At 43.1% G+C, this 12,805-nt stretch overlaps 1 protein-coding gene across 1 annotated transcript in view; it reads left to right on the top strand.

The window, feature by feature from the left end:
- The window catches only part of DCC (DCC netrin 1 receptor), a 357,209-nt gene that overhangs the window by 134,435 nt on the left and 209,969 nt on the right, over positions 1-12,805 (top strand). The window contains exon 3 of the mRNA XM_065656469.1: positions 10,456-10,740. Coding sequence (XP_065512541.1) covers positions 10,456-10,740 — 285 coding nt within the window. The remainder of the gene's footprint in view (positions 1-10,455; positions 10,741-12,805) is intronic.

Here is a 12,805-nt window from a genome sequence, read left to right as displayed (position 1 = left end):
CCCTGCCCAGGTTGTCTGTTCATACTCCTCTATATGTCAAATATTTAAACCATTTCAGGTGCTTTAAATTGTTATTTTGGGTCCTCCTTTTTTTGTTTGAGTTGATTTTTATTTTTGCCTTTAGTGGAGATTTGTTTGAAAAGCACTCGGAGGGTGGGGGATGGCAAGGAGGAGTTCGATTAATTAGCTTGGAAGAGTCATTAATGGTAAGGAATAAGCTTTTTTAAGAAAAAGGTGAGGTAAATATAATGCTGAGGGATAAAAAAAATGATTATGTAATTAAAAAAAATGGTTATATATGGAGGCAAACGACTGAAAATCCACGTCTCGTGTGTTCACAGCCCCTAATTCGCCCTCGATCAGCACTTGCTAAAAATGCCCCTGGGCAGAAGGTAAATTCGGCCTCGTTCAACATGTAGTCAAAGAGGGATAAAATAATTGTAATACCTTATAACAAATGTCCACATTTGAACATCTCCTGCTGAACTTCCGCTGCTGAGGGTGGATTTTATTGGTCTACAGAAAATAAATTGTCTGCGGAACAATAAAGCCGAGTTTACTGTGTTGCTCCAGATATTCTGCCACCTTTATTTCTGTAAAGTATTAATCACTGCAGTGACTTCAGGGAGACTACAGAGGGATTTAACTTATGTTCTGTATGTGTGAGGATGTTGGAAACTTCTCTGTGAATAGTTGCCGTGTTATTCTCTTCTTAAAAACTCAGAGTATGAATCACTTCAGAATTTGGATAATAGATTCTCTGTGTTTTCTTCCTTAGGAATGATGATGTTTTGCTGTAAAAAGCTATAGAGACATAAACAACACTTGGGCAAAACAAATAAACCAAATTTCATTGTTAATTTTGGCGATGATACGAAGCTGCGTGGTGTGCAGATGTGTTATTGATACAGATGGAGCTGTAAAACTGGTTTTAGTGGCTTTTCTCACAAAATATTGGGATGCTGACTACACCGACAAAATGACTCTGCTCTTTTCTGCATTTGTTTTTGAAATAATAGGTATCATAATCTTAACATACGTTCCTGCAAAGGCTTCGGTACGTGATTTGTCGCCTCTTAAAATATGGCAAAACCCTTAAAGTAGAATTTTGAGAACGTCCTGACGTTGTTGTGCTTGGAGGCGTTAAGATATAAGCTGGTTAAAATATTCTTGCTAGATATATCGTATAATTAAACCCCAACCTTCTTGTAGTTAAAGAACTAAATATTGACTGGAAATAACTAAATCCTTGGTGAATGGAGGACATAACTTAATATACTGTGACATATATTGAATACATAATGTAATATTTTAGCTTTTCCTTTCAGGGAAGAATTAGCCGAATCTTCTGAAGTTTGTTGTGAAGCCAGGTGAAATACAGAAAATTATTGGGACGTAATTTCTAAGGTGAAGATCTTAGAAATTAAAAGCTGGAGATGCAACTCGATATATATTTTTTTTCAGTTATAACCCCATTTTCTGAACAGTGAACCTGGCAATAACGCAGATATTTGAACTGGCATTAGAAAGACATAATCCAATTTCTTTTCTTTCTTAACCCAAACCTGTGGCTATGATGCATATTCATAGGAAAAGAGCATTTCCAGTTTGCAAAAGAGACTTTTGGCAGTCGGGGGGTACAATGATGTTTATTCATCACGTCCACGTTGCTTTTGCATATACCTTCTGGGTTTTTAAGATGAGAATCAAGGCCGTCTGCTGCAAAACATGGATGAAAATGCGAAGAAAACTCAGTTTCCAGGTAAAAGCGAACGGAAAACCGTGGCAAATTTTACTGTTTGCCAGTAAAAAGTAAGAAATGGTGAAGAATGAATTTCCAAGTTGCTTCATGTTTCTGGAGAAGTTTGTGGTGTCCCATAAGCTCTTGGGTTTTGCAACAGCTCTAAGCGATGGTGGAAAACTTAAAATTTTGTGTCAGACTACTCATCTTGTTCTCTCGGTCTGATTTATTTGCACGTAACGTCCTTTTTGATGTTAGAAAGGTGGTTTTTAAAGAACTCCATCCAAAATGCTGCTGTTGTCGCTTGGGGAGGGAAGGACGGCGCCTGATATTCACCTCTTATACGATTTTTCTCCTCCGAATTGATGTTTGGGGTCAAGCACAACAAGGCTGGAGGATTCAACCAGGGCAGAGCTCGCTGCATTTTAATGCACTTTGCAGTGATGTTATTCCTGTTATTATCTTGTTTTCCTTTCAGCGAAGAGCTCAGCCCTGTCAGAACAGACCCTGTTCTCAGCAGTTTCGTTGGTGCTATGGGCAAGAAAATGGCCCGTGATTCCATCAGCATCCTGGTCAAGTCAGGAGCACTTAAGTCATTGAGAACCATGTATATAAATATATATATATTAAAAAAGTAAAATAAGATTTGTCTTCTTGCATACAAGAGTTCCAGGAGTAGCCAGTGGCTTGTCCTGGGTGCCAGGACGGTTTTGATCTCCTGAGATGGAAATCGTGCGACCAAGGCCAGGATATTATGTAGCACGTCGCGTTTTTTGGCTGGATCCCACCCCAGAAATGGGTATATTGGTCACTCCGCTTTGCTAAAGCGTTTTCCGAACTCAAATGTAAAGCCCGAGGTTAGTCCTTACCCGATCCCCGCGGAAGGGATGGGCAGAGGATGCTCCGTTCACAGACACGTGCCAATGGAAGATAAAACACACGTGAAAACCAGGGAAAGCATCGAGAAGCAGGTTATTCTGCTGTTCGAGCTGCTGTTAGATGGTTTCTCTTGGTACAATTTGAATAGTTTCTTTTTCCTCCTACTTTCTTTCTAAATTTAGCGTCCATTGCTTGTCTTCAAGGCAAATACTGGCAGACGTGAGCTGCAAACCAGTAAGGTACAAATCATTAATCCATAATCAAATGAGTCTATTTAAATCATCATCAGGTGATGGAGACCAGCAGGTCCTTCCCAAAGGGCTGAAGTTTAAATTTTAAGCTTCCGTGGTCCAGAACAAGCGACTGGTGTTGAGCAGATTAGGACACGGAGCCGGGCTTACATATGGGCTGAACTGGCAGCGTAGCGTGCATTTTGTGCATAAATTGTAGACTAAAACGAGGAAAATATGGGCAAATAACGTCCAAATTTGAGCATGTGCAGATTCTGGCTATTTTCTCTCGCCAGCCCCAACTCAGGAGTATTTTGATGCTGTAGCGCTACCCTTCTCACCTCCCTTTCCTTGCGCTTTGCTTATAAATTCCAACTTTATATGCAATACCTTGTGCCTACGCTGCGTCGAACGGGTCCCGTGTGTGTGTTTGTGAGCAATAACGGGAACGACGGAGCCGTAACAATCTGGGAATTGCCGTAACTCAAGCGCCGTCGCCACTAAACGGTCACTTATCCACGGTGATTGAGGGTTGCCCGCTAATGTTCAATAAAACGCCGCTCGCGCCCGCGTTTCTCAAGCCGGGATTTGCCGCCGCCCGCGGTTCTCCCAGTTTAACGGCCAACGGAGAGGTCGCTGCGCTCCATTAGTTCGTTTATCGCGCCGTGTTTCAGGGTCGGCCTCCGACGCGCTTTTACAGAATTCGTCTCGTAAAAAGATAACGTCGCAGGATTCAAATGTTTCGCCGGCCTGCAGGTATATTAGGAAATCTGTCGGACCCAAATTACTCCCTGGTTTTAGTTGCTTTTCTGAGGAAGCCACTGATTTCTTGGGGGTGGGGGCAGGAGTGATGTTGTTAATTTTAATGATTAGGAAAAGGAGGCGGAGGCTGAATCCTTACGTGTGGAAAAGCACATTTAAATAGATCTATAAGTAAATGCCCTGGGCTTATGGGGAAATGATAATTTTGGAAAAATATTGCTGCCTAGACCAGTAAAACAATTATAACATGATTCTGGTGTGTTCAACAATTCAATAATTTAACATCCCATTTAATGTCTCATTTAAGTCTCCTGTTATTTCTGACGCGTGGTTTGCTGCATGACTTGGACGCTGTTGGACGGGCACCGTGGTGTCATGTGTAATTTGTCAGAACCGCTTTTCTGATTGATTTGTAGTCTCTATATTTTTTCTCGAGTTTTCGCTGTCGGGTAAAATATCTTGTGGGTCGTATCAGAGGAGATACGAAGAGAGAAGTTGGGTGTTTGAGGCCAAGAGCTGTGGGGTCAAATGTTGAGCTGCTTCACGTCCCGTGGGTTTACATACAGCGTTCAAATGTCCCGTTGGTTTTATCTTTATTAATGATGTAAGGTAACACCTAATGACTCTGAAGATCTTCTCAAGGTGGTTCTGAAGGACTTCAAGTGAGGCAAGTCACAAAAATATCATCTTCCATTTGTAGATTGTTCCATCGAGAGATTGCTGGTCCGCTCGGGGCATCTTTATACTATTTCTGGGGTGTTTTGTGGAAACAAAGTCACTGCTCCGAGTGCGAGGCTTGAACATAGAGACGTGGAGTCGTAGGACGTGGAGTCACAGGACGTAGAACACCAGGTTGGAAGGGACCACAAACGGAATGGCCAAAATGACGCTTGAACCAGCGAACTCTCGGCACACAAATGAGAGAACCTGTGGTTTTTTTAATCATTTTAATTTGGGATTTTGACGTCTGGCCCTTTTTAGACTCTTGAGCATGACAAATAGTCCTGTGTTTTTCTCGCTTGTTTCCTGTTTGAGGAGCGGATTTGCAGACTTTCTGGGCCTGGCTGCGAGCCACGAGCGCTGGCGAGAAGACGAAGAGATTTACACCCTCAGATTCCTGTATTAACAGGGACAAAAGCAGTAGGTGGGCTCTTTGGCGGATGATAAAAATTTAGGATAATATTTCATTTTCCCACGCAGGTGTGCTGTGAACGCTACTGTGAACGGCAGGGAGTTACACGCCGAGAAATTCAGTATATCACGTCGGCTCGTTAATAAATACGAGCGGTTTTGTTGCTTTGAAGATCTGCTGTGCTCTTCCCCTTGTATTTGAGGCGTCAGCAAATAGTTTTAAGCTGAAAGTTGTGGCTGTATCTTGTAGAAACTGTGAGGCAGGGGAACTAAATCCAACCCATGGGGGCTGTAGCTGTGGAGCTCTCGAGCTCATTTGCACGTGGCTATTATGAGGTTATAATTTCAAGCCATGACCTTGAAGAATGACAGATTCCGTTCTCGTGAAATGCTGAAACATCCGTCGAATGATAAGAAAAGCAATCTTGAGGGTTGTACTTGAACGACTCAGTTAAAATTGAGATTTTGGTTGTTCTCAATGCGTGTGGGACGTTCGGGAACAACAGTTTTGTGCCAGGGCTTTGAATCGGAAAAGAAGATCTGTGAAGATTAAGCAGAACTGACCACGAAGGCATGGAATCCTTGATGAAAATCCCCCTCCAGCAGAAATACGCGGATGGAAAAAATAGATTGTTTCCATGCGTTATGCTGAGCGCAGCCAGCAAGCGAGCCGCAGAAAAGGTGACAAGTAAATTAGGTTTGAAAATTCTTGCCGTTTTGATAATCCGAGCTGACATCAGTAACGCAGGTTGCAGAAAAGTCTTTTTCAGAATAATAAGTTCATTTATTTCCTGTGATAGGTAAGAGGCATCAAAGGGCAGATCCTGGCTCCGTCTTCCTTTGGCTCGCCTTGGTGGAATTAGACGGCTGCCAAAAATCGGCGCATCGGGGTTGCGCACAGCTCAAGTGTTTGAGCCTAAACGCTCCCTTAAATCCTCCCTTATATATCTATTTATACGTTATAGCTGTTAATACAGTTTTGGGCCCCGCACCTCAGGGCTCAAAATGGCGGCACCAGAGGCACCAGAATCACCTCAGGGCTCAAAATGGCGGCACCGGGGGCACCAGAATCACCTCAGGGCTCAAAGTGGTGGCACCGGGGGCACGAGAATCACCTCAGGGCTCAAAGTGATGGCCCTGGGGGCACCAGAATCACCTCAGGGCTCCAAATGGCAGCACCAGGGGCACCAGAATCACCTCAGGGCTCCAAATGGCGGCACCGGGGGCACCAGAATCACCTCAGGGCTCAAAGTGGCGGCACCGGGGGCACCAGAATCACCTCAGGGCTCAAAATGGTGTTACCGGGGGCACCAGAATCACCTCAGGGCTCAAAATGGCGGCACCAGAGGCACCAGAATCACCTCGGGGCTCGAAGTGGCGGCACCAGGGGCACCAGAATCACCTCAGGGCTCAAAGTGGTGGCACCAGGGGCACCAGAATCACCTCAGGGCTCCAAATGGCGGTACCAGGGGCACCAGAATCACCTCAGGGCTCCAAATGGCGGTACCAGGGGCAGCAGAATCACCTCAGGGCTCAAAGTGGCGGCACCAGAGGCACCAGAATCCCCTCAGGGCTCCAAATGGCGGCACCAGAGGCACCAGAATCACCTCAGGGCTCAAAATGGCGGCACCAGAGGGGTGGCGGGATCACCTCACACCAAGAAAGGCCTTGAGGACTTCCCAGCAAGAACATCAAGATGCATTTCCCAGTATGAGAATTGAATGCTAAATACAGGTTGCAGAAATAATTGTCTGGCCCGTACAACGCGTAGGCTGAAAAAGCTCATTGCGGTTTGGTTCTCCTGAAACGAGGCCAAATGCTTTGTTTGGCTCGGAGTTTGGGATAAATGTGGCTGGAAGCATCTAAGCTGCTTTTCCTGCGCTGGCACAAAGCGGGATGAGTCACATCTCAATCCAAAATCCATGAGACGCATGCCAAGAGGAGAGCAAAAAACCCCATGTTATGTACATTTCTTTTTTTGACACTTGTTCAATGGATTTTAAGCATAATAGTGTCTGTTTAAAGTCTTCCTTTGTTATTTTTCTTTTTGGAGTATCTGGTGATGGTGGTCTCTAAGTTTTCTTTGCAGGAACAAAAAAAGCACTCGTATAATTAATTCTATAATAATTAAAATAATAGTGCGCATAACGATGTAACCAGCTGTACTTCGGTTGATTAGGAGCTATTTGGACCTCGCTGCCGCTGCGCATCGTAAATAATTTCTTGGATCTCGATACAAATTTTAACGCCAAGCCCGTGTCGATCTTCATCTCCTACAGATAAGGTCATAGACCAGAGCCATCCTTGTTGAAATCCAACTTCTTAACTCAAACTTCCAGACTCGAAATCATAAATCAACAAGCATGAACCGCAATCGTCAAGAGTTGCGTATTCCCCGTTTCACGGTGGTTTTGTACGTGATGGGATCTACCAGGGACAACCACGTCTGTGCTTTGAACTCAAGGGGGAGGTTTGCCCAGGTTGAAATAGTCAGAATAGTCAATGCGGTTTGTATTTAAAAAAAGAATTATAATAATAATAAAAAAAAGAGGTCCTGCCTATTTTGTAGTGGTCCCGAGCTCTTAATTGATTAATCCCATCTGGAAAGCCTTGGGATATGGGCGCTCTAATTTAGGCAGAAAGGACGAACGCTCGCGTGTTAACGCTGTTGATGTATTTTTAGCTTGGGCATGTGAATTTGGTGAAAATGGAGTGCTAATAAGAAGAAATCATCCCTGGTTTCCCGTATGCCGTGCCAGTAGTTGAAGCAAAGAGAGCAGCTGGAAACGAGGGCTGTAGAGAAAATTAGCGGCTCCTCGCAAAGATTTTCTGTTTCCTGGTTGTTGATAAGTATTACTTGAAATTATTTTAGCAGGCTGAATTATTTCCAATCTCAGCCACAACTTGAGGAGCGGTGGAACTTCGCTCGTGTTGAAAATAAATAATAAGAAATAGGCTTCTGATGACTTGATGATTCGTCTGCTGTTGAAATATGGGGCAGGTTCCGTTCTCGGCTTGTCAGACAATGGGGCACCTTCCTCTTCATCACTTTGCACCGAGGTGCATTTGGTGGCAAATCAGTTTAAATTCCATCTATATAAATGTTCACCACTGAAAGTTCGTATATAAAACGTACAAAGGCCTAAAATATTTTAATAATACTCATTTTACTGTAATATTTAACCCCTTCCTATTTGAGTCCTTGTCTGACGGGCGGTACGAGGAGTGGATGTTTGGTACTGTACCGTAGGAATTCCCTGGCTGGCAAAACTTTATAAAAGTATTTCTAAATATGGTAACTTGATTTTTATTTCTTTCTAAAAGTGTTTCTAAATATGATAACTTGATTTTTATTTCTTTTCCCCCTGATTAGTTTCTTCTGAATCAGAAAGGAGCGTCCAGCTCTTCGTCAGTTCTATTTCCTCAGAGACGTGCGGCCTTTAGTCCCATAAGATGGGGTTTACAGTTAAGCTTGGTTTTATTTAGCTCCTGTTTCTATGAACGCACTCGAACGCCACATCTACGCTTGAATTATTTGGTGAAGTCTGTTGGTTTTGTGTTCCAACACTTTTGCGAATTACTCGCCGTAAATCTTTTCAGAATTGCAAACAGGAGCTAGGAAATAAAAATGAATAGCGAGTAAATAAAGTATCGCGGCTTTTTGGAAACCAGCCTGTGGAAGAGAGAATTAGAGAGAAGTTTCTGAAATATTTACATTTTCAGATTCACTCATCCATGCTTGCTCTCCTTCCTATTTTCTGAAGCAAGCAGAAGGAAATCACTATTTTCATTACCTTGGTTTCTTGCCCTTCGGCTATTATGTGAATTGAAAGTGGGAAAAAAAAATAAATAAAAGGTCTTGTCTTGATGTTAAGTAACCTTGCAGACTTTAATTTGAAACAAATAAAGCATTTAAAGCAGTTCTTCTCCTGGGGGTTTTACTGAGCGCTACTAAATTGCTGAATATTTAATAGCCCGACGTGTTCCAGGCCCTGCGGCCTGTCCCCCAAATGATAAGCCTTGTTATTAAGTGAACTTTAATTGCTTAATAATTGGGTCTTCGGGAAGGAGAGATGGGGATCCCGATAGGCTGCGGAGTAAATCGGAGTTGGGTCCGGCTTACAATTAAGCTTCCTAAGTAGGTTTGGGAAAGACCAAGGGATAGTTTTAAAATCTTGTATATTATGAGAGAGAAACCAGTTTTAAACACAGCCATGGACAAAGGTGATTAGTATCTTTTTTTTCTCTGTTTTTTTGCAACAACTTGATCTGTTATGTGTAAATTTTATGATGTTTTCTTTAAACTTGAAAAGAGAAAGAGTTGGGATACCTGCAGAAGGGGAGATGACGCAGAGACAGGGCAAAGCGTGAGCGGGCCTGTCCTTTTAGTCATAGTTTTTACAGTAAATTATTAGATTTTCGTGTCTTTTCTCCTAGGAAAATCTGCAGTTTTCAACAACTTTCCATCACTGTTCGCACTGCCTTTATCTTAATATTTTATTTGATTTTTTTTTTTTTTAATTAAAGTGTTGACCGCTTCTAATTTTCTAGCTTACAGTTTGGAGATGCTCCGGGAGACAGGAGCAACAGTGTTTAAGGAGGACAACTGAGACAAGAGATAGGTTTGGGGTTTGAACCAGGAAATGATCCTGGGGCTTCCACTCAAATTCATTTTTCGATACATGATCATTCCCCAGTACGTCACATTTGCTGAATGTTTGGGTGGTATTTTAATGGGTCATTTCTAGGGATTGTCCAGGACTAGAGCCAGGTAAGGTCCGCAAAATATGTCCCCACCATCTCTACAACATCCCTGATCTAAGCAGTTGCTACAACCTGTCGTCTTGATTTGTCCTTCTCATACTTGGCCAGAAAGAGGACCGTTTGGTTTTATTTTTAATTTTTTTTTTCCAAGTTTATCTATGCTATTTGTAAAGCAACGGTGCTTCCATGTCACGAAGCCTATGATCTCGACATCATCTCCGGTTTTCAAAGGGGGACCTACAAGAAAGCTGGAGAGGGACTTTTGACAAGGACATGTGGTGATGGGACGAGGGGTGATGGCTTTAAACTGAGAAGAGATTTTGATGAGATATAAAGAAGAAATTCTTCCCCATGAGGATGCTGAGGCCCTGGAGAAGTTGTAGATGCCCCGTCCCTGGAGACATCCCAGGCCGGGTTGGACGAGGCTTTGGGCAACCTGGTCTAGTTGAAGATGTCTCTGCTCATGGCCGGGGGTTGGAGCAGATGAATTTTAAGGTCCCTTCCAACCCAAACCATGTTGTTATTCTGTGATTCTGATGTCTTGTTCTTGTGGGTTTTTCTCTAGCACGTGAAGGACGTGGTCCTCGTGGTTTTGCACCAAGTGAGGTTGGAGCATCTGGGGGTTGTGCGGTTCAAGCTCCCACCTCTTCCCTCCTACCCTCATGAGTCGAATGTTTCATGGAAAACTTGAAATATTTAATTATGTGGCCCAAGTAACTCGTTTAACGGAGGCTTTTGAGAGTATTCTTCCTTTGATTTGAAGGGAAGAAGAAATACAGCAAGATGCGACTGTAACATTTCCCAACCTTCCATGGGTTTGGTTTTGCTTTCCTTTGAACACCCCTCTGTTCTGAGCGGTTTGGATTGTGTGACGGCATCTCTGTACTGTGCAATTTCTTTTTCCAGCAGCTATATAATTGTGGGTTTTTTTTCTTTTAATATTTGCAGGACCACTGAGGTTCCTTTCCCAGACGGAATCGGTCACGGCTTTCGCAGGAGACACCATCCTGCTCAAGTGCGAAGTGGTTGGGGAGCCCATGCCCGTGGTTCACTGGCAGCGGAACCAGGAGGACGTGTCGCCGAACCCGGGTGACCCGCGTGTGGCCGTCCTGCCCTCTGGGGCTCTGCAGATCAGCCGCGTCCAACACGGGGACGGCGGCACCTACAGGTGCTTGGCCAAGAACCCGGCCAGTTCTCGGACTGGGAACGACGCTGAAGTCAGAGTTTTGGCAGGTAAGAACTTGGATTCTTCTCCGTCGCCTTTTTCTCACCTCATCGTGTCGTTTGGTTCTTGGAAATGCAGCTGGGCTGGTTTATCCCACCTTGTTCCCAGTTCCTTCTACAAACTTCCAAGTTCTTCTTTGTATGGAAGAGCCTGGAGGCCTTTAGAAGCATTTGGAGGTCAAGGTGAGGAGTTGACAACTTAGGAAATTATTTTTGCTTTCTAACTTGAAGTACATAATTTAGATGTGCATGAAACTGGTCTGTTTGACGTGGTCAATGGGGAGGGACAAGTTCTTCCCATCGCCCAGAGTGCTGGAATTATTGTCCCAGAGCACTCGCTGGAAGAGTTCGTGTCGCTTCATGAACTTCAAAGGTGATTTGTTGGGACCAGCTGTTGAATTTACCTACTCGAAGTGAGGTTATTTGGGTACTTCAGGGCCTGACATGACCTACCAAGGTGCCCAGAGCACCATTTGGGATCTGACAGAGTTTAACTGGGACAGGTGATGTTCCCAGATTCACAGCCGAGCGAATGTAGATTCACGGAATGGTTTGAGTTGGACGGGACCTTAAAGATCAACTAGTCCAACCCCATCTTGGTCTCCCTCTTAATAAACTCATGAGCTACATTACATAGATGGTTACCACTGCGGTTTAATATCAAGATCTGAGCAGTAAAATAATGATTTGAAAAAGGTATTGTTGCAAAATCTCCTAGTTCTGCATTGTAACTAATAAAATGGGATGGGGTGATGGTTTTTTTTAGAATTTTTTTATATATGTATCTTCTAAACAAATGTTATATGATTTCTCACCAAGCGAGAGGTGACTGAGGAAGATCCTCAGACTTCTGAGCTGGTCTGAATCCTCCAGAAACCACTTAGGGCAGGATCAGTCCCAGGGAAATGTCAATTTGAAATCCATGGGGGAAACTAAAAAATGTTTTTGCAGATTAAAATTAAGAGCATCGCAAAACGTTGTGTTTTAGAAAGACTTGTAATTTCATTGGCCATCCATCTGTATTTCTGATCATCTGTGGGTGGATTGATGTTTCTTTTCCCAGTTTCGGTCGTTAATGTCCTGGCTGTCTGTAGGAGAGAGGGGAATTAATTTATTTCTTCCCAGCATGTTAAAAGTGAATATCAGGGAAAGGCTGGAGCAAATAATGAGAAAAATACGTAGCGAGGAACCGGTGGAGTCGGTCAAACTTTGACTTGGGGCAAACAGCACAAGTCTCATTTCAGGATAACATGAGCAGACTGAAACTCGTAAGAAATAAGCGATGCTCCTGAAACAAAAATTCAGATTTTATTGAGCCTCTTGGGACTGTTGTTCTCATGCGCACGCTTTGATGGTTCAGAAATATCTGATGCTTTGCTGCTAATTCTGCTTCTCCTGTTTTCGCCTGTTGGTAGAAAACCATCTTCAGTTGAGTCCTTTAATTAGTGGAGGCAGAAATACCCTTGTTGGCCTTTTTCCCCTGGTTAGTGGGGAGGAAAAAAAAAATAAGCCTTAAATGCTACTCAAAGGAATAGGCAACAAAACAAAAAGTTTAGGTAGGCTATCATAACTCTGTATTTTTAAAATGATTTTTCCACAGGTAGTGGTTGTGATTTATTTGAAGGCGCGGGGTATCTGTCAGGATTTGTGGCAAAATGGACCAAAATTCTAGCAAATAATTTCTAATCTTCTCTACACCTTCCAAACCCGATGCAGGAAAAAAGAACGAGGGATAAACATCTTTAGTCATTTAGTTTCTTTAGTCAAAGTGCCTATGGCTTCAATATTTGATGTGATGTTATGGTGGGTCCGGGGATATCGGTATCTCCTCTTGATAGAAAAATTCATCATCCGACACAATCCAGGTTAGAAAAACAAAATACTTGGATGACAAAGTTATTGATTTCCTGGACAAAGAAGTAAAATTCACCTTCCCAGACCCAAACCTGTCGTTAAACTTACTGTGTACCTATGAAATACATGGGTCACATGAGAACAGATTTTAAAGAATTTATATTAAAAACTCCAACAAACCTGAGCAAAACTCTTGAGGGCTTTTTAATGTGTCAGGTTT

This window comes from Caloenas nicobarica, chromosome Z (genome assembly GCF_036013445.1).
Source record: "Caloenas nicobarica isolate bCalNic1 chromosome Z, bCalNic1.hap1, whole genome shotgun sequence".
Classification (NCBI taxonomy): Eukaryota; Metazoa; Chordata; class Aves; order Columbiformes; family Columbidae; genus Caloenas; species Caloenas nicobarica.
Note: the sequence above shows the minus strand (reverse complement) of the source record. Positions and strands in the feature narration are given on the sequence as shown.